This window comes from Amblyomma maculatum, chromosome 2 (genome assembly GCF_055883805.1).
Source record: "Amblyomma maculatum isolate TAMU_Amacu chromosome 2, ASM5588380v1, whole genome shotgun sequence".
Taxonomy (NCBI): Eukaryota; Metazoa; Arthropoda; class Arachnida; order Ixodida; family Ixodidae; genus Amblyomma; species Amblyomma maculatum.
In genome coordinates, this window is record NC_139345.1 from 196,187,106 (window position 1) to 196,209,743 (window position 22,638).

Genomic DNA, 22,638 nt, shown 5'->3' on the forward strand with positions numbered 1-22,638 from the left:
ACTTAACTAAAAGTTCACTAAACTGTATATTCAAAAAATAAATACGGAACCACATTACACACCGCACACATCAAGTCAAAACTCTGCAATGCAATTTACTGAGTTATGTACATATATATATATACATATATATGTGAAGCATTAGTTACACTGCTGGCTTTCTTATTTTGAAAAACAAATCTAATTTTTGCTTGCACAGGTACACCCTTTGTCAAAAGTTTAGAGCCCAGGGAGTCTACTTCTGAGCTATACTATGTGGCTCGTTATGCATTCCCAAGTTTTCAAGCTTGCTGACGGCAAGGAGATTTTTCAGCCTACCCTCTCCAATGATTAGGACTTCCACGATTGTTAAAGAAGTCATAGTTTATAGCTTAAAAGCAAACCCTCTGGGCTCTAAACGTTTGAAAAAGGCTGTACCTTTAAGGCACAAGACCTAACAAAACTGTCCAGAGAATCCGTGTTTTTGTAAACATCCTCTGGCAGAGCTTGTTGCTGAGACACAGACCCGCAACTTTGCGAGGCATCCTACAACCTGTGGGGATTCACAATCCCCCGTCTTCATTGTAACGGCTGCGCGTAATTAACACTCGTGATTACGCGCGCTGGTAGTTGGTTGGCGGAGGAGAGGGCACGCTGGCCACCCTCCGCCGCCTTCCGGTCTCCTGCGGCGATGCTGCTGCGAGCTTCCCTCTTTCCTGCCGGCGTAACTGGGAGACCTATTTTCCCATGTCAAATCAGTAGCTGCGAAGACATCGTAAAAACTGCACATGGTCGCTTCATGTTCTGGCAAGCAATTTTGAAGGCTGAAGATTTCTTTATCATTCTAATTAGTTAAGTAGTGACTTGGAGCGGTTCTGTCGTTTACTTCCAAAACAGGTGCCAGATATAAAACTATCCTGAAAGAAATGAAAAGTTAATTTCATCATGTGACTATAAATATGTATTTATTCCCGAACAAAGCACCGATGCTTAAGCCCGTATGAAGCTATTTTACTCCCCTTGTCAGAAACAACAGTTTCCTTGAAAGACAGCACAGACGAAAAGGGGTTCTAATGATTCTAATGGGCTACCAGTGTACATTGATCTGTGTGTAGTGCGTAATATTTAGTGTAACAGGTGCAACGAAGATTTGTTCCTAATACGTTCGAGCATTTCCCTAAACCGAAATATCCTCCTTACCACTCTTAAGGATGTGCAGGATCCTTCAACAGAAAAAAAAAGAAGAAATGAAATGCATATATGGGTTTAACGCACCATGCAACATCGGCTATATGACTGATGATGTAGGGGCGAGCCTCAGTGTCGCTAACCACGTGGGATTGTTTATTTATTTATTCATTTATTCATATACCCTCAGGGCAATCAAATCCCACAGCCGAGGAGCGCCTTTCGAAACGGACTGACACCCCGCGACAGAGGTTTAACAGGAAAAAAAAAAAAAAAAAAAAGGTACTCTGATAACTTTATTGTGGATACAGAAGACACAGAGTGGCTTGTTCAAACGATTTTGCTATGCAGCAATCTGCGATCGCATGTTTCAGTAGTTGCAGTATTCTAAACAGAAATGGGAGTATACGATTTTTGAGCATTTGCATTAAGTTGTATTGACAGCATCAACCTGTTTTGCTTTGACACGCCGCCTAACAACAGCAACGCTTTGTTTGAGACACCGCTTGTCAAAGAATCTTAAGCGCCGAAGATCGCAGACTGATGATGTCCTTTTCAGAGTGACATACTCGATATGGACAAGTATTTTTTTTTTAGTGGAGCGTGGGGTAATAGCCTGTCCACATTTCGTTTACAAGAGGCAGATAGGTAAGCAAAAGCACACAAGAACCATGAAACAAACAATAAACACTCTTGTACACGCCACACGCACGCACGTAAATCACTGCGGGCTGGCTCGCTACGCAAACACGCATCCACAGTGGGTGGGGTTCACCGCTATGCTGCTATGTGGTGACTCTGCTCGATCTCGAGGCCAATACCTGTTCATTGATTTTGCTTTAATGGTCATGACAGCTAACATATTTGAGCAGGAACAGATTATTGCGTTTCACGTTACATTGTAAATCTTCAAAATTTGAGCTCATTCAGCACAGTGCATAGTTTTAAAATGAATTTTATTATTAACAGCAAAAGAAGTTTTATGGTCTGACAACCATTGGTCACTGACGTCACAACGAGATATCTCCATGTCGTACGCTATTTGCGGTGTGGGCTGCACTCTTGCATGCACGCTGTGGACGGTGGTCACTGGTCAGAGTTTTTTATTTTCAGCAATAATATTTTATTCACATATTCTTTTCTCTTTGACAAGCCTTTACTATATTATCCGACCTTAGTGATCCTTTAACTTGTTTTGAGCTTCCTCTAGAGATTGTTGAGACAGTAATTGACGGGTTCATGCTATATTATACAAGCATACAATCAGAAGTTAACTTGTTTAGCAACAAGCACTTCCACATATAAAAGGTACATGTCCAACGTTTCTTTGATGAGCTATTTCCCATTCCTCTTTCGGTCCAAAAACTAACACAACGCTGGCTTATACCACCCATCGGTGCATTGAAGGATCGAGTGCATTAAAGTGCTAGCTGAAACTATAGGACGATGATTCCAAGATCCTTAAGCAAGTTACCTGTCGGCCGTGCTTGCGTCGGGCCAGGCTGTTTCTATATAGAGCTATACCCAATTCTAGAGCACTGTAGTAGAGCCGCCGTCGTCCTGCCCAACCGCCGTATTGTCACCGTCGTCTGCTCGAAAACCCCTTCACGAGTGCGACGTAATCAAGCAGTGTGGCCGTAAAATATTTCTGTCTGGCAGCGCGAGTCGCCATTTCATTTATATCTATTTCAACTTCGTTTATTTCATTTATACATATGAATATAGAAAAATCATGGAAAAAACGCCGGACTTGACCCTTTTAACTGGGCTTTGTGGTTGGCTCGTTGCTGCATGCGGCAAGCCAAGCCATTTGGTCGGCTACTGCAAACAAGGGGCGGTATCATAACGGCATAACGGAAGATACCGGACGGAGCATCGTGAGCGCCGTATACGCTTCTTTTGTTTCTCGCGGTGTTTAAACGAGCATTCGCAAGCATGTCTGCGGCATCTACCTATGTGTACGTCCGCTATAAAGACGGATTCACTGCATTAGTGCACATTTCATTAGTGAAAAACTACTGCCCGTCGTCGGTGAGCGACGTCGCGAAGGACAAGAGCGTGTATTGGTGCAGCGGCGCCGGCAAGGACACCAGTGATGAGGGGTTCTACGAAGCAGATGTTGTGGAGCTCGGCGGTGAGTATTTCACTTCACAAAGTCTTCTTTAGTGAAATGCCTGTGCCGCGTCTGTCCTCAATGGCGTACTCGATGAGTACGTACGCGTTCTCCGCGTTTCAATTGAGTACGTACGCGTTCTCCGCGTTTCGACTTCAAGTAAACTGAGGAAACTTCGCCTTTTCGGGGACAGATGAGTGCACATTGGCTTGCTCATATTAAAAAAAAAAAAAAAAGACCTTCGCGTGCACGCAACGGACAGTGCACATACGTATGTCCGAGTGAGGCGCATTATCGGATAAATTCTGACGGGTGCAACCAGTGCAACTGCTGCACCAATTAGGCCATTTTGATACAACTGCGCATATTTCTACGCCAAGCTGCGCCATAAACGTGAGATTTGTTAGATTTGCGCCACGCTGCGCCAAAGTACCCCGACTATAGCCACAAAAGTTTGAAATACTCAGGATCAGTTCTTTATTCGGCCGTGATATTTTTCGCATTCCCCTCGGGTCTCTGCTCGTCTGCCCGTTGTTGTAAACGGCACATCTATATACGCTAGGTTTTTAGCGTTTGGAGGTATCTTTCGAGCAAAGTGAGTTTTTGCCATTGCTTTCTTGTGGAAGGCATAGCTATTATAAACAGCCAAATCCATCACATGAAAATGCTTTCTTTAGCCTTTAGCATCTCCCTGCATTACTGGAAAGCAAATAAGGGTCTTGTGTGCTGTGCAAGGTCAGGGCATGTTAAAAAGGGCTCTAGAAATTTCAGCACTCCAGGTGGTGAATTTTCTAGAGCTTTTCACTAGGGCATCTTTTGTAGCCTGAGTCACTTTGACATTAAACCCCGAAGCAAACCAAACCAAAAGATTTTATTGGAAACGAAGTCAGCTGCTCGGCTTCACACTCAAGGACCCGCATTCTTTTGTCATAGTCAAGCCCCCCCCCCCCCCCCCAAATGTTCTCTCATCCTCGCATAATTGCCAGCCTTCTATAACTTCTGAATCCCCACAACCTAAATAACTGCTGCTGGCAAACGGACGCGCATCAATCTTGGTATGCGTGTGACCCTTGTTTTTTCTCGATGCTGTGTTCAACTGAAAAAGTGGTGGGCTGGAAAACATTTTTTTGCATAAATATTGAAACCCCAAAATTAATAGATTTTATGTGATGCAGTCTATTATTTGCAAATTTTAAACATTGTTTCATCGGACAGCTTTCCACAGTCTTTTCACTTTGGCCCTTTCACTGCCAGATGGCGAATCACTGCATTTAGTGGAAGGTGATGGGTTAATTATCAGCATTTACGGCACATTGCCGTGATGAGTATAGGCTTTTGTTGTGCAGAGTAGTTAACTTATGAGTTGTGCTAAGTGTTCTTAAAAACTTTAGAGGGTTGCTTTTTGGAGTATGTACTTAGCACATAACCATGTTTGTCTGCTGCCATCAGCTACATGTTGCTCTTTCCTACCTTGCCACAGTTACAAAGGTGGACCTCATTCAGAGGCTGGGGAAACGCAAGATCCCTGTTCAAGATTTCATCTTCGACAATGATGTGTTTGGAGGAAGGAACCAAAGTGTAGTTGTAAGTAGGTCTAGGAGAGTTATTGCATGCACTTTCATATGAAATTAATAGAGAGAAAGTCAAAACAAGGCACAGAGATGGCTTGCATTATGTAACAGCAGCTGTGCTTGCAAACCAGGAGTGCCGTGATGACATGCACATTTTGATGATCTGCTTATCACTACTTGCTTTGTCCGACAGTATGGAAGGTGTGTGCTGTTTGCTATAAAATGCTCATAGAATCATGTGCTAGCCATCTATAACACAGTCCCAAACTTACTGGGATCTGATGTTTTATTGCAGTTGCCAGTTCATTAATGTGTATTGCTGTTCTTTGTACCAGCACTTGCTATTGGTTTGGCTTCATTATGTATCCCAGTCATAACAGGAACAGTGGAAGCACTGCTTGTTAGTGCTACCTCAAACATGCACAAGGTGTCATTTGTAATGTTTGGGACTGTTCGCACTTGCAATTCTGTCGGATGCGTGGTTTTTCGACACAATTCATGCCACTTCCATGCTGGCAGGCAGTCTATCTGAGAAAGTGAGTGCACATGAGTGAGTGAGTGCACAAGTGAGTGACGTACCGCGGCCTGACTATATAACTGCTATCGCTGGCTACACTCCTCACTTGGCAGTAGCGACGACGCAAGGGAAACAACGCCTAACACTCTGCTTTGCTTGGTTCTGCAGATTGCTCCTGCTCGTTGCATTGGTAAAGTCCCACGCCGACTGAGCACCCTCGATGCTTGGACGCACGGCCTGACAAGACAACCAGCACCAGGAGACGCGGCTATCAACGGCACAGGCAATCTGCAATCACCGGCTGCAGTGACGTATCGCGGCCTGACTATATAACTGCTATCGCTGGCTACACTCCTCACTTGGCAGTAGCGACGACGCAAGGGAAACAACGCCTAACACTCTGCTTTGCTTGGTTCTTGCTCCTGCTCGTTGCATTGGTAAAGTCCCACGCCGACTGAGCACCCTCGATGCTTGGACGCACGGCCTGACAAGACAACCAGCACCAGGAGACGCGGCTATCAACGGCACAGGCAATCTGCAATCACCGGCTGCAGTGACTTACCGCGGCCTGACTATATAACTGCTATCGCTGGCTACACTCCTCACTTGGCAGTAGCGACGACGCAAGGGAAACAACGCCTAACACTCTGCTTTGCTTGGTTCTGCAGGTTAGTGCTTGTGCTTAGTATTCACGCACTCTGCGAAACGTCTGTCCTAGATCGTCGCCGCTGCTGCCAAGTTTGGGCTTTGTTTTTGTGTGTACTCTATTTTTTTTTATTTTTTGGAAATGTCAAAAAACGACTTGTTGAAACTGCAGGAGGATCTTAAGCAGGAGCTTAAAACGTCGCGAGAAGCTTTTGAACGAAGCATGCGCAATGAAATCCGGTTACTTCGAAACGAGCAAACAGAAATGATTAAAAGCATTGACCACGCACATGCTGAAATTGAGGACTTAAAGAAGCAACTAGAAGATGAAAAGGCAAAAAGTTCTAAACTGGAGCAAGTAAATGAGGAACTGCGCCTGAAATACTATGCCCTTGAAAAGAACACTAAAGCACTTGAAAGGAAGGTTAATCAAGGAGAACAGTATTCCCGAAGGTGTGATATTGAAATTCAAGGTGCCCTGCAGCAGGACGAGGAAAATGTCGTGAGTCTTGTGACTAACCTTGGAAATGCTATTCATGAGCCTATCACAGAGTCTGACGTAGAGCGTTGCCACCGTGTGCCTACCCGCAACTCAGAGAGCCCCAACATTATTGTTCAGTTTAAATCCCGTGTTAAACGGGACGTAGTACTACAGAAGGCGAAAAAGCTGCGTCTCACAAACAAGGATATCGGCACAGATTGCCTATCAACGACACCGATCTTTGTGAACGAACACTTAACACCGGACAACAAAAGGCTCCTAGGCGCTGCCATAGCAAAAAAGAAGGAAGTCTCATGGAAACATGTGTGGACAAAGAACGGCACTATTCTGGCCCGCCAAACTGACGTCTCCTCCATAGTACAAATTCACTCGCGAGCAGATTTGTCCAAAATGACGGCAGAAATACCGCACAGCGACATATGTTGAAGTACCTCCACTCAGGCTCTCAATGGAAGAAACACCACTCTTCACACCATCGCAACTCAGCGCATATTTCTTACGAAACACAGACAAATACTGCCAGATCTTACATCTAAATATGCAATCGGCTGTTAACAAAGCTGACCAACTAACATACTTTTTAGACAGCCTCGCCAGTCCTTTCGATGTTATTTTACTAACCGAAACGTGGTATCGCTCAGATAGTGACGTCATCCGCCTTCCTGGGTACAGATCATTTTTTCTTAATCGTGTTAAGAACCGGGGCGGAGGCGTAGCAGCACTGATAAAAGAAAAGTATTCTTCTGATATCTTATCCGAGCACTGCATAACTGACGAGAGCATAGAAATGCTGACAGTTACATCTGGCTGCCACGCTTTCTGTGTAGTTTATCGACCCCACATGGTAATATAGCCCAGTTTCTTTGTAGCTTCGAGCGTGAGTTATCTTTTCTTTCTGAAAACTTCCTTACTTGTATCGGGGGTGATTTTAACATAGATATGAGCACGAAAAGCTCAGTGCAAGAAAAAATGCTAACCGCCATACAAATGGCTGGTTTCCGAAATGTGATTCACGGGCCTACACGTGTCACTTCCTATTCATCTTCTTCTTTAGATCTTCTCATTATCAATCATGAAAACGCGTTTCTTGCCGGTCGCATTGCAACCGACATAAGTGACCACCTTCCTATTTTCGTTCTCCTTCCTAAAGAACCCAAACATAAGCCTGCTGTAAGTGTCTGTCGGCAGCTCGTTTCTCAAAGCCGCCTCGATCAATTCAGCAATCGTATTTCACTTGTGAATTGGAATCTAGTTTTCCAGAAGACAGCAGCCGATGATGCATATGAGCAATTCCTTCAGCTCTTTCTCCCAATCTATAATGATTGTTTTCCTATTGTCAAGATAGTTCCCTCAAAAAAAGCGCGAAAACCATGGATGACTCCTCGCCTAGTACGCCTGGTAAGAAAGAAACATAAGTTGTTTGCAACTTTCATAAAGAGTAAAGCTCCCGAAGTCTTAGCCAGTTATAAATCCCTGCGAAACCGCTTAAACTATGAAATTAGATCATCTCGTACCGCTTATTATAATGACTTGTTCAATATAAACTTCTCCCATAACCCTAAAGAAAAGTGGAGACGGCTAAACATCCTTCTAAATCGAAATAACCAACCTCAGGATCTTATGAGCCTAGTCATTAATGGCAAGGAAATAGGCGGCTCGTCCCTCGCTAATGCCTTTAATAAGTATTTCTCTGAAGTTGGAAACAGTGTTCATAACCCAGGAATTTTTCGGTATATGGGTGACAGTATAGGGGAATCTATGTTCTTGGAAGCAGCAGGTGAAGCTGAGGTTTATTCCGCGATTATAAGCTTAAAGAACACGTCCAGTCTAGACTCCTGCAATATTCAGAGTAAACCTGTAAAATACGTCCTGCACTTTATAGTCCCTTGTCTCACTCATATATACAACGCTGCGCTAAGAACACGACATTTTCCGGCTGCCATGCAGATAGCTAAAGTCGTGGTTACGTATAAAAAAGGCGATAAAAACGATCTCGGAAATTACAGACCTATATCTATACTTCCAGTTTTTTCCAAGGGGTTAGAACGAATAATGTATCGACGTTACAACAACTTTTTATTGAAGCACTCCGTAATTGCCAACTGCCAATATGGTTTCACAAAACAAAGATCAGCTGAGCACGCATTACTGGATCAAAAAGAATACATATTAAATAACTTCGAAGATCAGCTTCTCACCTTGGGTATCTTCGTTGACTTTAGCAAAGCATTTGACACGCTTAACCACGAAACTATGTTTAAGAAACTCGACCATTATGACATACGCGGGCACGCCCTCTGTCTCATTAAATCATATTTCAGCGCTCGCTATCAGTATGTGCTTATAAATCAGTTCCCTTCTGATATGGTTCCAATTAGAAATGGAGTACCCCAGGGAAGCCTTCTGGGACCTCTTTTATTCAACATATATATCAATGACATATCCAACATAAGCAGTTTAGTTAAATACATCATATATGCAGACGACACAAGCTTGTTCTTCTCTTCGCGGGACATTAAAGAACTAACCTACAACGCAAATACAACTTTGACGTCATTATCAGACTGGTCATCGCTAAACTCATTAAAGATAAATAAGGAAAAAACTAAGGCTTTATTATTCCATCCAAAGGGGCAACACATAATCAATGTGCCAATCCTCTATTTAGCTAACGCTCCATTGAGTATTTACAAACATATACCTCACTTGGTGTCGTGTTTTCAGCCACTATGTCCTGGGATGCCCATGTGAGCAAAGTCTGCGCAGCTCTCTCTAAATATGTCGGGATTATTGCACGGAATAAGTATATTCTTCCTGTCAAGACAAAGCTGCACCTTTACTACGCGTTCTTTTATTCCTATGTATCATATTGCTTCCTTGTTTGGGGAAAAACTACAGCTTCTAACATCCAGAAGATCTTAATTCTGCAGAAAAGAGTACTTCGTGTAATTGCCAACGTGCCATATGCCGCACATACAAGTCCGATCTACCTGCAATACAAAATAATACCGATCAACAAAATGTTTGACTACAGGTTTGCATCCTTCTATAAAAAAACAACGGCCAATAACAACAAATTCTTTTCTAACATGGTGGTACTTACCCGACACCAAACGCCGTATACGACACGAAAAAGCCCTACCTACTCTTTACCGCGATGCCGAACAAATTACGGTCTTACTACACTAAAATATATACTCCCCAAGTATTTAAACACACCGTTTTATGACCAGTTGCAGAGTATGTCTTCCGCAGCTATTCGGAACACATTCCTTGAATAAATTGATTGTACTGTGCTTCTGCCAACATGTATTGAATTGTAATGTTATGTAGCCACTATGTTTCTTTTTCCTTTCTTTTTCTTTGTTTTTATTCTAGAACGTCCGATGTACCCTGATAATTTTGAGTGCATGCGTCAGATGTACCCAGATAAGTTTGAGTGTATGCGTCTTTTACCTTCTATTCCGTGTGTAACAACAAGTGTATATTGATCTCGCCCTTTCAGTCGCTACAAAACTGCCTCTTTGTAGGGGTGGCGAGGCTTGTCAAGCGGTCGTAACGACTGCTTTTATCTTGCCGCCCTCGGTTTTTTTGTAAAGAAAACTGAAATAAACTGATTGATTGACATAAGACAGTCATTCATCTGTGTAGCAAGTCACTGCATGACAATATTTATTGGCCTACAAACTTGCTCTAATCCACATTTTGTGGGGTACATTGTTGTGCAAGTTAGCTTAAACACCATTCTCATCGTTATCAGATTTCTCTGTTCTGACTCTCTGCTACAAAACATAAGCAGCACTAAATTCAGTTTTTGCCTGCTACAAAACCCGCTCGAAAATCATTTGTTTTTATCACTGCATTGTGGAAAAGACTTCTGGTAGAGACTGACTGGCAGAACAGTTTGTGTGTGCTGATGCTCTTTGCTTATGCAGTGGCAGGCTTGCTGGCTTGCTGCATTCATGTCGAAACAGCAGGATCCAACAGAAATGCACGTGTGTAGCATGTTAGGAAAAGTGCACTGCATGTCTTGACAACAGGCACAGATCATTAGAGAGCACTGTGATTAACCAGGTTGTTTCATCATTCCCGTGGTCTTCTCAAATTTTCTCATGCCTGTACCAGAGTGGCACTAGCATATATTTGATTTCAAATGTGTTTTTCTGTCAAAAGAGGCATCCGTTCCTGAATCTGCATGTCAGGCAAATAATTTTTTTCAGTTACCCCTTTTTTTCTAGTGTATGTGAAGTTGCTTTTTTTCTTTTACTCTAGGCCCCATCAAAAAAAGATCTGATTGAAACCGCAAAACTGCAGCGCAGAAGCGTAAGATGCGGGACCTACTCCCAGATGAAAGTTCCTCCTCTGATGATGATGACATGGTACCAAAAAAATTGCTTTTGGAAGAGCAAGAAAAGAATTCTGTACTGAAAAAAAAGATTCAAGTGTTAAAAAAAATGGAGAGCTGCAGGCACGCCATGACAAGATAGAAGATATGCACTTGAACAAATTAGGTTGGTACATAAGTGCATCTCTGAAAATGGTCTAGTTTTGATGTGCTTTCGGAGCTTGCCTATATAAGTACCTAAATGCAATGTAGTTTCTGGCTGCTATGAGGGTTCTAATTTGGATAGGGGTGTGCAAAAACACTTGATTTACATAGTTATGAAAACAAGCTTAAACAGCATCTTGCATCTCGATAAATACTGGTGCTTAGCAAGCTATATTTTTACACAAGCAAAGGGGCCTCGCTCGTCACTTGTGCTAACAATATTACTGGATTGTCTCGCCGCAAGGAAGTAAGCTTTTATGTTCATGATGCGGGCTTCAGCACCAGGTAGAAAATTGCATGTAGCTCATGGATTTTACTTATTTGAAATTACGGCACATCAATTAATATTTTGGCCCATATGAAGGAGGGGCAATACAAGACATTTAAAGATTCAGATAAAAAAAAGGCAGTCCATGCAGTTGCAATCAGTAACCAAAAACAATGCATACAGCACTGATTTACACAAGAAAATGCTCCTCTAGAGCTTTACTAAAATTAGAAGGAAAGAGGCCTCGTGAAAACAGTTCCAATTTGCAATGGTCTGGGGAAAAAACTACTTGAAAGTGTCAGTCCTTGCAAAAATGGGTTCGAGCAATTGACTTCGGGAGTGATGTGTTCGGTGCGTCACCTCTTCGAGAATTGTGGGTCGAGGTAGGTTTAATTTTTGTGTGGAAAGGCTTTGCATAAACAATAAGCGGGACATTTTTTTGCATACTTCAAGTAATGCGATATGGCGTGCTTTCATTAGAGTGGAGAGTGAATCTAATCTCCTGTATTTGTTATAAACAAACCTGACAGCTTTCTTTTGCACCATCTCTATACGATATATATCTTTCTTAATAAATGAATCCCATAAAGCCAAAGCGAAGTCTACAAAGTGGTTTAAAGAGTTCATTGCCAGTATATTCAAAGTTTGCACTCCGAACGCACCCTATTCTGGGCACTGACAAAGCATTCCTGAGCGAGAGGTATGAATATTCTAGGTAGTATTCATAGGCGTGCGCGCAGGATTCTGCATTAGGGGAAGCGACGTTAAACCGCAGCCCCCTTCTCCCACCAGTCCCTAGGGCCAAAACGCAGCGCAAAGATGATTTGTTTATGAAACATTTATTTTGACTTGATGTAATTAAAACGAAGAATAGTGTGCACTGAAAATTAAAGCTTTGCCATGGACACAGAGTTGAAAAGTATGCAACGAAATACTGTCAACGGTTTGTTGAGTTCTCGGCTTCCTGGAGGTAGAAGTGGCAAGTGAGCAGTTCTTAATGAAACATCATGGGTCCTCAGTCGCCGGTATCATAAAAAATATCCTGCATGGTCATAAACTTACACGTTTACAACTTGACTGCACAAGTCCGGCAGATTAAAGGTACGGGGCGGACTTGGCACCCCTCTGAGAGGATTAAGGAGGGGGGGGGGGTGGGGGGGCTGCCCCCGTTGCCCCCTCCCTTGTGCACACGCCTATGATGGTATTCCAAACAGGTTAAGCAAGGGAAAATCTGGTGAACCACCCAGTGAGAATGAAGTGTCGAGACCAGACACGGCTGTTTTTCAAGCCACATAACGTAACCTGTGGCATGCAAATGGGCCAGCTGGAATTTGTGATTTGATGCAAACAATTGTGAAGAGATTGTTATGCCCATTATACATACTGGAATAAAAAGAAATTTATGAGATATTTCAGACACAGAAGAACAAGAACCGGGCCTGTCTTAAACATCTAGAATAATACTATACTATGTCTGTTCTTCATATTTGAGGGGGAAGAATGTGGGTCTGCCTTTAGACAACTTTTTATTTTACATTTACTTGCCTTGGGGAAAAGAGGCAGGCGTTTAAAGATGAAAATAAACTAAGTTATTTCTCCATTCCATTTACAGAAACATGGCTGAAAATGCAATGCAGTTGTAAACGCAATAAGGTATAGGCTGCCTTTATGCTTTTGACATGTAGTGCCATTTTGTTTTTCATTTGTCAGATATTTTTATGTCTAGAGCTGCTTGTAATGGTTTTTATTAAGTGTTACATCTTCTGGCCACATGGAGCAGTTGTACACTTTGTTGGGAGCTTGTTATGAAGTTAGTGTATTTTGTGTAAGGGGATGAGAGAGAGGAGGTATTGAATTTGTAGGCAGTCGTTAACCCAGACTAAAAGGCAGTTTTATAGTTTTCACCTCTTTTTGCAATTGGCATGCACTTGTGTGAAATGTAGATATACAGTATATACTCCAATGAAAATGTCATAGTAGTGTTGTGACAATTAAGCCCCCCTATGCTGTGCTCTGCTGTCTAGGTATACTATGTCATGCTCGTACCATACCTGCAGTTAATTGCAAATTTTTTTTCTTGCTTTTGGTTTGAAGCCTGCAGAGGAGCCTGCAGCTACTGTTGCTGCGCCAGTGTCTCCTGAAATGGTAGAGGAAGGTGTGGCAGGTTGGGCGGATGTGCAGGTATTTAAGCTGACTTTATTTTGCATGGTTTCTACATCACCTTTGGCCCTTAATAATGACCATCCCTTTACTAATTTCGATTTGTAAAATGACTGTTTCTGTGAGTGATTCCTGACACTTATTTCTATCAGGACAGCTCTATATATTTTGTTTCAAATACTCTCAACTTAAAAGAAAACTCTTCTTTTAGTAAGAAAACTTTTGTTGCAGCTCTTTGAAAGTCAGCAGTGTTGAAGGCAGATGCATGCTGCAATCTGTGATTGTTTTGCCTGGTGCTGGGTATGTTTGCAGGTTTACCTCCAAGGTGAGATCATGAAAGGCTAGCAGCATTTTTTTAGATGAAGGGCTTTTACAATTGCATCACTTTTAGAAAGCATAATAAATTTAACAATGCATGAAAGCGACACTCGAAAACTAGTGCCTTTAATTGCTGACTTGATATGATTTGGTATGTCTGTCCATTGAAGACATTGAAATGCATTTAACTATCTGGACTGACCTCTAAACGACTCTGCCAAATTGGGTGATTAACTTTAGAAGGGAGAAAGATCTATTCCAGCATGCAGTTTAAAAATATATTACAAAATGGTTAGTGCTAGTTGTGTGCAGGATGATGGAACACATGCACGTGCTATTGGGCGCGAGCGCCACCACTAGCGAATGGCGCTAGCGTCGACCTGGGGATAAAGCCTTGTAAGGAAAGTAGCGCCAACCACTTCCCTTCTTTGCCATTCCGCTTTCCCTCTCGGCGCGGCCTCGACGGTGGTGCCGTCTATCACGGACCTCCCGAAGGAGACGACGGCTGACGCGCTACCAGAGGGACAACACTGAAAACTTTGTTGAAGCTCTCCACCAATATTTTTATAGCGAAATTTTATTCCTCTGGCTTTAATGATGCCTTATAAGAAATGCGCAAGAAAACTTGTGAAAAGGAACATCAATTAAGGTGTAGAGCGTCCGCAAATTCAGAGTGCGCGTTGTTGAAGCAGGACGCATGCCCGCGGTATGCTCACACACGCGTAATGTCGCAAGATTACCATTTTTAAGTTTTTACTTCATGGAGGTATAATGTGGTTGGGAAGGCTTATTTGCATACCTGTTGTACCAGCAGAGTTTCGCTCGCCCAGCGCGTGAAAGGTCAACTTTCCTGAGTCAGCAATGCATACAGCAGCTGGGCCGCTGCTGCTCTGACTTTTATAGATGTGAAGTTGATGCGAGAGTTCTGGTGACCATGAGCAATGTTTTCACTTGTGGACGTATCGATAATGCGAACAATACATAGGCTGTTCTCGCAGGGCAAGATATCGCTTATTTATTTACATTGCAAGTGATTAGACTGGATGGAAGTTAAAAAAACGATCGCCCCATTAGCACCAGTAACGCTTTGTTAAAGTGCTAATTCTATATCTGTACACCACGTGCACTTGCATTCTTTCCCAATGTAAATTTTCGCCAAGAAGCAGCGTCTCCATAGGAGTGAGTTGGCGGGCTAGATGGTTTTGCATGTTAAAGGAACAGTGCAAGGGACGGGACAAAGAGACACAAGGAAGCACAAATCGACAGGCATGTCCCGTCCCTTGCGCTATTCCTTCACCATGTTGCATGGTGCGTTAAACCCATATATGCATTTCATTTCTTCTTTTTTTTTCTGTTGAAGGATCCTGCGCATCCTTAAGAGTGGTAAGGAGGATATTTCGGTTTAGGGAAATGCTCGAACGTATGAGGAACAAATCTTCGTTGCACCTGTTACACTAAATATTACGCACTACACACAGATCAATGTACACTGGTAGCCCATTAGAATCATTAGAACCCCTTTTCGTCTGTGCTGTCTTTCAAGGAAACTGTTGTTTCTGACAAGGGGAGTAAAATAGCTTCATACGGGCTTAAGCATCGGTGCTTTGTTCGGGAATAAATACATATTTATAGTCACATGATAAAATGAACTTTTCATTTCTTTCAGGATAGTTTTATATCTGGCACCTGTTTTGGAAGTAAACGACAGAACCGCTCCAAGTCACTACTTAACTAATTACAATGATAAAGAAATCTTCAGCCTTCAAAATTGCTTGCTAGAACATGAAGCGACCATGTGCAGTTTTTACGATGTCTTCGCAGCTACTGATTTGACATGGGAAAATAGGTCTCCCAGTTACGCCGGCAGCAAAGAGGGAAGCTCGCAGCAGCATCGCCGCAGGAGACCGGAAGGCGGCGGGGGGTGGCCAGCGTGCCCTCTCCTCCGCACACCAACTACCAGCGCGCGTAATCACGAGTGTTAATTACGCGCAGCCGTTACAATGAAGGCGGGGGATTGTGAATCCCCACAGGTTGTAGGATGCCTCGCAAAGTTGCGGGTCTGTGTCTCAGCAACAAGCTCTGCCAGAGGATGTTTACAAAAACATGGATTCTCTGGACAGTTTTGTTAGGTCTTGTGCCTTAAAGGTACAGCCTTTGTCAAACGTTTAGAGCCAAGAGGGTTTGCTTTTAAGCCATAAACTATGACTTCTTTAACAATCGTGGAAGTCCTAATCATTGGAGAGGGTAGGATGAAAAATCTCCTTGCCGTCAGCAAGCTTGAAAACTTGGGAATGCATAACGAGCCACATAGTATAGCTCAGAAGTAGACTCCCTGGGCTCTAAACTTTTGACAAAGGGTACCTGTGCAAGCAAAAATTAGATTTGTTTTTCAAAATGAGAAAGCCAGCAGTGTAACTAATGCGTCACATATATATGTATATATATATATATATATGTACATAACTCAGTAAATTGCATTGCAGAGTTTTGACTTGATGTGTGCGGTGTGTAATGTGGTTCCGTATTTATTTTTTGAATATACAGTTTAGTGAACTTTTAGTTAAGTGTTAAGGGACTTGGGTGTCTTGAAGTTCACTCAAGCGAGAGTTGACTGTAGCAGCACAAGTTGCTTTCCATTGAATTGTCAAATAAATAAATGAATGTCTTGGCTTTGGCACCATAGGCATAAAAAATATGCCTCAATTGCTCTGTGTCTATATAGCTTTCAAGTGTATTTTTGCTGTTTCACTGGGCTATGCGAGTATAAGGCTTCCTGATGAAGCTAAATATGAAGCTAGCAATGTGTATACTATAATACTGTATCCTGCGCATTGTTTTTATGCTATAAGTAATAATCTATGCAAACATGGTTTACTGGGGTGTAAATATACATCGATGACTGCATCTTAATTGCATATGCAGGAAAACCCGGTTCCTGAAAGAGAAGTTCCTGGAAATCCACCCCTCTACATGTGCATAAATGGAAAGGTGAGACCAATACTACTGTCCAGAAAAGGAACCAGGATTTCTGTAACAGTGCCAGTGCGACGAATTAATTGAGCCCAGTAGGCTCTATAATGCAATTGAATTATTGAGGTCGTCAAATGAACGAGGAAACAGTACAATGTGTATTTTGCTTTATATTTGTCCGTGTTCTAATGCTCTTTTAACAATGTTCAACCAACTTGCCCAACAAGGCACATTAATTACTTAATGTTATCTACAAGTTATCTACCAGTTCAAAGCTATATGCCTGATCGGTTCAACATCAATCAGTATATGAACAGTTAAGGTAAATTTCAAATTGAATATCTTTTAATACAGCAGGATTAGTTATATGGATTCTCACAATGCCAAGTCGGTGCAATATTTAGTGTCATTGTATGATAGCATTTATGGGAAATAAACATAACTTATTATGGCCATACATGCATTGGAAAGTGTTAGTTTTGGGGGGAAAAGGTACATAGTGAAGATTGTCCTTTGTGTACCAATCAGTTCGTCACTCTAGCTCTGTACGATATACAGGGTGCCCCAGCTAACCTGGACCAAGATTTTAAAAAAAATACGGTTAGCCCTAGCACAGTGAAACTAATTCAGAGCTGTTCAGTCGCCTATGCTGACCTCTATTCTTTCATTCACTGATGTTAATAAATTAGTGAAGAATAATTAGGTATTTTGAGAGAAAATATGCCAATGCAAAATTTCTAGATCTTCTCAAAAACAGGTCGCTATGTTCTATCACGCTAAGACTTAAGCCGCCTTGTTTACAGGCCTTCAAAAAATGCTGTCACGGGACCAGCTGTTACTTTAAATCATTTGCCAAGTGCCTACAACCAGCTTATCGTAGACAGCACGGCCCAGAAAAAGATTTTGTTATCTCGGGTGCGACTCGAGACTTTAAAGTGACGCCGCAGTCAGTGGAAGACATTTTTTTTTTTTTTTGCGCCAGGCATTGTATTCGGCTGGTAAAAATATCACTTTGCATAAATGCTAGTTTGATAAATACAATCTAGCTACCTGTGTTTGAGATCTACAACCTTTCCATTGGCACTTTTTCTCTCAAGTCAATAATTACAAAAATAGTTAGTCTTCACTAAATAACTTTAGTGAACGAAAAAAATACTGGAGGTTAGCATAGGTGACTGAACAGGTTTGAATTGCTTTCACTGTGATAGGGCTAACTTTATTGATAAAAATCTTGGTCGGAGTTACCTGGGACACTCTATATATTTAACAATCTGCCTTTTGTGGGAGGATGTGGCACCATAATGCGGGAGCGAAGGGAAACACATTGGATGGAAGTGTAGCAGACAACACGAAAGCACACCATGTGAAATGGCCAAGCCAATGCAGGTAGAAAGCAAAAGCTCCCCCCCCCTTTTTTTGCCTTCGGGGTGGAAAGTAGTGACAGTGATTGCAGTATCGTGTTCACGCAGTATGGGCGAATGTTTCAGTTTTCACAATCCACTCGGAACGCATGCATATACGGTCTTCCTTAAGCTGAATCTTATCAGCGAGATTTCACTGTAGTGCCCCTATATAAAGGAATGCGCCACTGATGGCTGCATTCCAGTAGTACTATGGTGGACATATAGTTTTGTGTGAGCCGATCGCAGAACATTGCACGCGTTAGTTGAGATGCTGGTCTGAAAAAGCATGAAAGGGACACAGGGACGAAGAATGAAAAGACAGCGCCGTGTCTTTCTATACTTCATCCACATATTGCTTTCGCCTCACTTGTCAGCCATGTATGAGGAGCTATGTTAGGATTACTTAAATCACAATAATTTTGCACTTTACTTATGCAAAAGCCACTTGCCAATTCTGAGCCTGTGTTGACCTCAATTGATGTGGAACTAGTAGAGCAACAAAAGAAAGAAAACTTGTTAACATGGAGCTGATTTGAACTCAAGTATTTCTTGTGGTAAGCAGGTACGGAGCTATTGTTGCCACCAAGCGCCCTGTGAGTTTTACTGTTAATTTCTCATCCTGTACATTGCAGGTCGACTTCAACTTCTAAGCACAAACAATGAGCCGACAAGGTTAAACACATATCTTTTGCTCTTGTTTTTTGCACTGGCTGGATACACTCTTGCTTGTCAATGCAGAGCAACAACTCTGTACAAAGCACAGATGTGACCATAATCTACCTATAAAACGCTTGATAGTCACAGACTGCTCTCGTTTTTTTGTTACTTGCTGTAGTGACTCAATGGTTAAAGTGGTCTACTACTGAGCTAGGTAACATCGCATCACTTTATTAGCCCACTGTTGCAGCATTGTGTCGTGAGAGTGCACCTATAGCCACTAAAGTAAACCTTTTCTTTTCTTGCAGGTTCACATTGGCAACGGATTCTTTTTAGATGAAGAGAGATGGCGATGGCTCATGAGCCATCCAAAGGATTCCTTGTTCTGCAAGGAGGTGGCGAAATTACTTTGGGGCGTGCCAGCGCTTCGTGGCGGGAGCGTGACTGGTGCCCCCTGCCGCCGCTTTCTGAACACCGGGTGGGCAGTAGAAAAACCTGCCTTGAGCCCCCAAAAGCTGCAGGCTGTTGGCTGTAAGTTTCTCTGCTACACGTAATACGATCACAGAAGCGTCCTGGACTTGCAACTATTAACACAGGGGCATGATCAGCGCTAGCTGCTAACTATATTGCTATTTTATGCCAAGTCAAAGGGAACTTGAGCCTCACCTTGAAGGGGGCACATTGTGCGACAGCAACAATGGGACCCATTTTCTGACTCCCCTCATTCATATGCATGCACTCTGCTACTTACTTAATCAGTTTTTTCTTTTGTGCATATGTATTATCCAAGCAAAAGTTGGCAGTGCTTGCCAATTCAGCCAAATCATGTGGTCTCATGACGCCACACAATTTAATGACCAGTGAGTGTATGGCATTTCAGCTGCCAGCTCACTTCCCATAGCGACTGCCATTATTTTTCACTGACAATGCCGACACTATACTTTTTGGAGAATGGGGTGGAATGCTGTTGCATTAAAACATTATGCTAAGTAAAATCCAGAGCAGGTGGCGCCGACATAAGAAGAGCATTTCAACGGGGAACAAAATCTGGGCTGCACTGTGGTCTGTAACAGAAATGGCACTCCCGTACATATTATTATGCAATGCACCGTAAACTCTTTCGCGGACATTTAGTGCATGTGGTAGGTTGACGGAATGAAGCGCGTGTCTGTATCGGGCGGTCGTGCATAACAGAGTACTGATATCCATCGCGGCACACGCACATCGCCACTGTTTTTAGACTGCCGCAATGATAAGTGCCCGGCACCCTGTCGCAACCACGTGAAGAGAGTGCAGCCCTTACAAGAATGTCATATTTATGGTTTACATTCAAAACACATGTATTCTGTGACTGAAATTCAAAGTATTATTATAATTTTTTCAGATGCATTTGATGCATACATCAAGCACGCCGCAACAAGCCAAGAAATCAGCAACGAAGCACGTCGTGCAAAGCTTAACCGCTACCGTGCTGATATGCTGCGGGATTTGAAGTAGGCTCATAGGCACCTGCTATGTGCTACAACTCTTAATTGCAGTGGGGCTGTGTGGGGGCGTAATTCCGTCTCCTCAACAGTAGGGTCCCGCAACTTCTTTCTCATCACTGGTTGCTTCTGAGCGGGTTAAACGGCGTTTGTTACTGAGAGGGGTGTCTGAACGCAACCTAAAGGTAACATACACTCACTAAAGGCAGGAAATGATTATGTAATTAAATCGTTTAAGCGTTGTCATTGTGTTGTCTCGTGGCTGCGTTAACGGCAAGTATTGTGGCTATTAAGAATTAAAAACATCACATGATGCAACCTAAAGGGGAACTGCCTCCAGGAAAGATATTAGTAGCTTATTTTAATGCCGTAGTTTAAAAAAAAATTGGAAAAAAAATTTCACCCAGGATTCGAACAAACATTGTATTCGCTAAGGGTTCAGGTACGTAATACTAATCCATTGCGCCACTGAGGCAGCAAGTACAGCAGGCTTTACACGCGCTCTTATTTATTTTTGCAATATTTCCACTATCTGTCGCCAGGTGACGCTGCTCAGAGGACCCTACCATTGAGATAACGGAGTCACGCTGTGTGGGGGCCCACGGATATGAGAGTCGCAAACTCCTTGCTTAGTTTTATCCATTCATTTATTGCAGCATGTGTATATATGTGATTGCAAATAAATAGTGCTTGAAAAAAAAAGGGGGCATTCTTGCCTGTGTCAATCTTTAGGGCAGCCTGCTATTTTTGGCGTATCTCTACGCTTGAAATGTATCAGCTGCAGTCTGGACAACACCTCGTGCAAAGGTTTTGCAACATATTTGTGTGCCACCTTAATATGCCGCATACGCCACGTATGCCGCATATGCCATGTATGCTCTTATGCCACGTTTGCTCGTATGCCACATTCCCTCATATGCCACATTTGGTCGTATGCCACATACACCTCATATGCTGCATATGGCACATATGACACATTATACACATATTCCATAATCTCGTATATATGTGCCACGTTTAACTCGTACGTATGAGTTTTTCGCTAGGGGACGGCTTTGGAAAATAACAAAGAGGTTGCCCTAAAGCGCCTACATCAGCTGACAAGACGTCTTTAAAAATTCCCAGAGCTACTCGATGATTATGAAGTGGCTATAAGACCGTACAACGAACTTGATATAGCGGAGCTGGAACAAAAAGAGGAAAAGAAGGCACTCGCTGCAGCCGCAGCCGCACCGACTACGGATGCCTTGACAGAAATACAACGTTTCAGTTCCTTCTCACGCTTGAATAGAGAGACCGCCTGGGTGCTGCGATTTGTCGCTTAAGCAAGACGCCAGAAAAGCGAATCCGGTCTTTTAATATCGGAAGAATTGAACAGGAAGAGGAATACTGGGTTCTGCATGAGCAGGGCGCTAGATTTGCCAACGAAGTGGAGTGCGTACGGAACAGCCGGAGAATCGCATCACACTCGCCGCTAAAGAATGTGTCCTTGCAGCTCGACAGCCACGGTATTCTTAGGGTGAACAGAAGGCTTCAACAGAGCCAAGTGAATTACGACGGCAAGCACCCCATCATTCTGCCCAAGCACAGCGATTTGTCCAAGCTCATTGCCAAACAGTGCGACCGACAAGTGCTGCATGGAGGCATCCGCGATACACTGACAACTCAGAGAGAAATTCTGGGTGATTGGTGCAAGAAAGCTGGTGAAGAGGGTAGTCAAGGAGTGCGTTATATGTCAGCGCTAGCACGCGCAACCAGCTAACGAGGTGGGCGCGCCACTTCCACGAGAAAGAATAACCGAGGCCCATCCGTTAAAAGTTACCGGGGTTGACTTCGCCGGTCCTTTGCTTATCAAAGAGAATGGTGCGTCAAAGGGTTGCAAGTGTTACATCGCTCTGTTCACTTGTGACGTCACCCGAGCGCTCCACCTTGAATTCGTGAGTGACATGTCAACACCGTCTTTTCTTTTGGCTTTCCGGCGATTCATCGCCCGTCGAGGTATACCTCATACCGTATACAGCGATAATGCACTCACTTTCAAAAAGACCAGCAAGGACCTGGCTACCCTTTGGAACATTATCAGAAGCGATGAAGTCAAAGCTTACTTCTCAAACACCCGAGTGGAGTGGAAATTCATAGTGGAACGCGCACCGTGGTGGGGTGGCTTTTACGAACGACTTGTCGGCTTGACCAAGCAAACCTTGAAAAAGGTGCTCGGAAGAAGCTGTCTCACTTTTGAACAGCTCACCACGACGCTAGCGGAAGTGGAAGCTATCCTCATTTCGCGTCCACTAACGCACGTGCACACCGAAGC

At 43.1% G+C, this 22,638-nt stretch overlaps 1 protein-coding gene and 1 pseudogene across 2 annotated transcripts; both read left to right on the forward strand.

Annotated features, from left to right (window-relative positions):
- The first annotated feature begins 2,782 nt into the window (after nucleotides 1-2,782).
- On the forward strand, nucleotides 2,783-20,699 carry LOC146200848 (uncharacterized; annotated as a pseudogene). Its single transcript, XR_014704685.1, has 7 exons — nucleotides 2,783-3,301; nucleotides 4,761-4,864; nucleotides 10,788-11,026; nucleotides 13,805-13,817; nucleotides 18,746-18,776; nucleotides 19,149-19,371; nucleotides 20,225-20,699. The product of XR_014704685.1 is annotated as an uncharacterized LOC146200848 (transcript).
- Nucleotides 5,747-10,030, forward strand: LOC146200849 (uncharacterized). Its single transcript, XM_084595605.1, has one exon. The coding sequence runs from the start codon at nucleotides 9,245-9,247 to the stop codon at nucleotides 9,794-9,796; it is 552 nt and encodes a 183-aa protein (XP_084451731.1). The 5' UTR covers nucleotides 5,747-9,244; the 3' UTR covers nucleotides 9,797-10,030.
- Nucleotides 20,700-22,638: the final 1,939 nt, after the last annotated feature.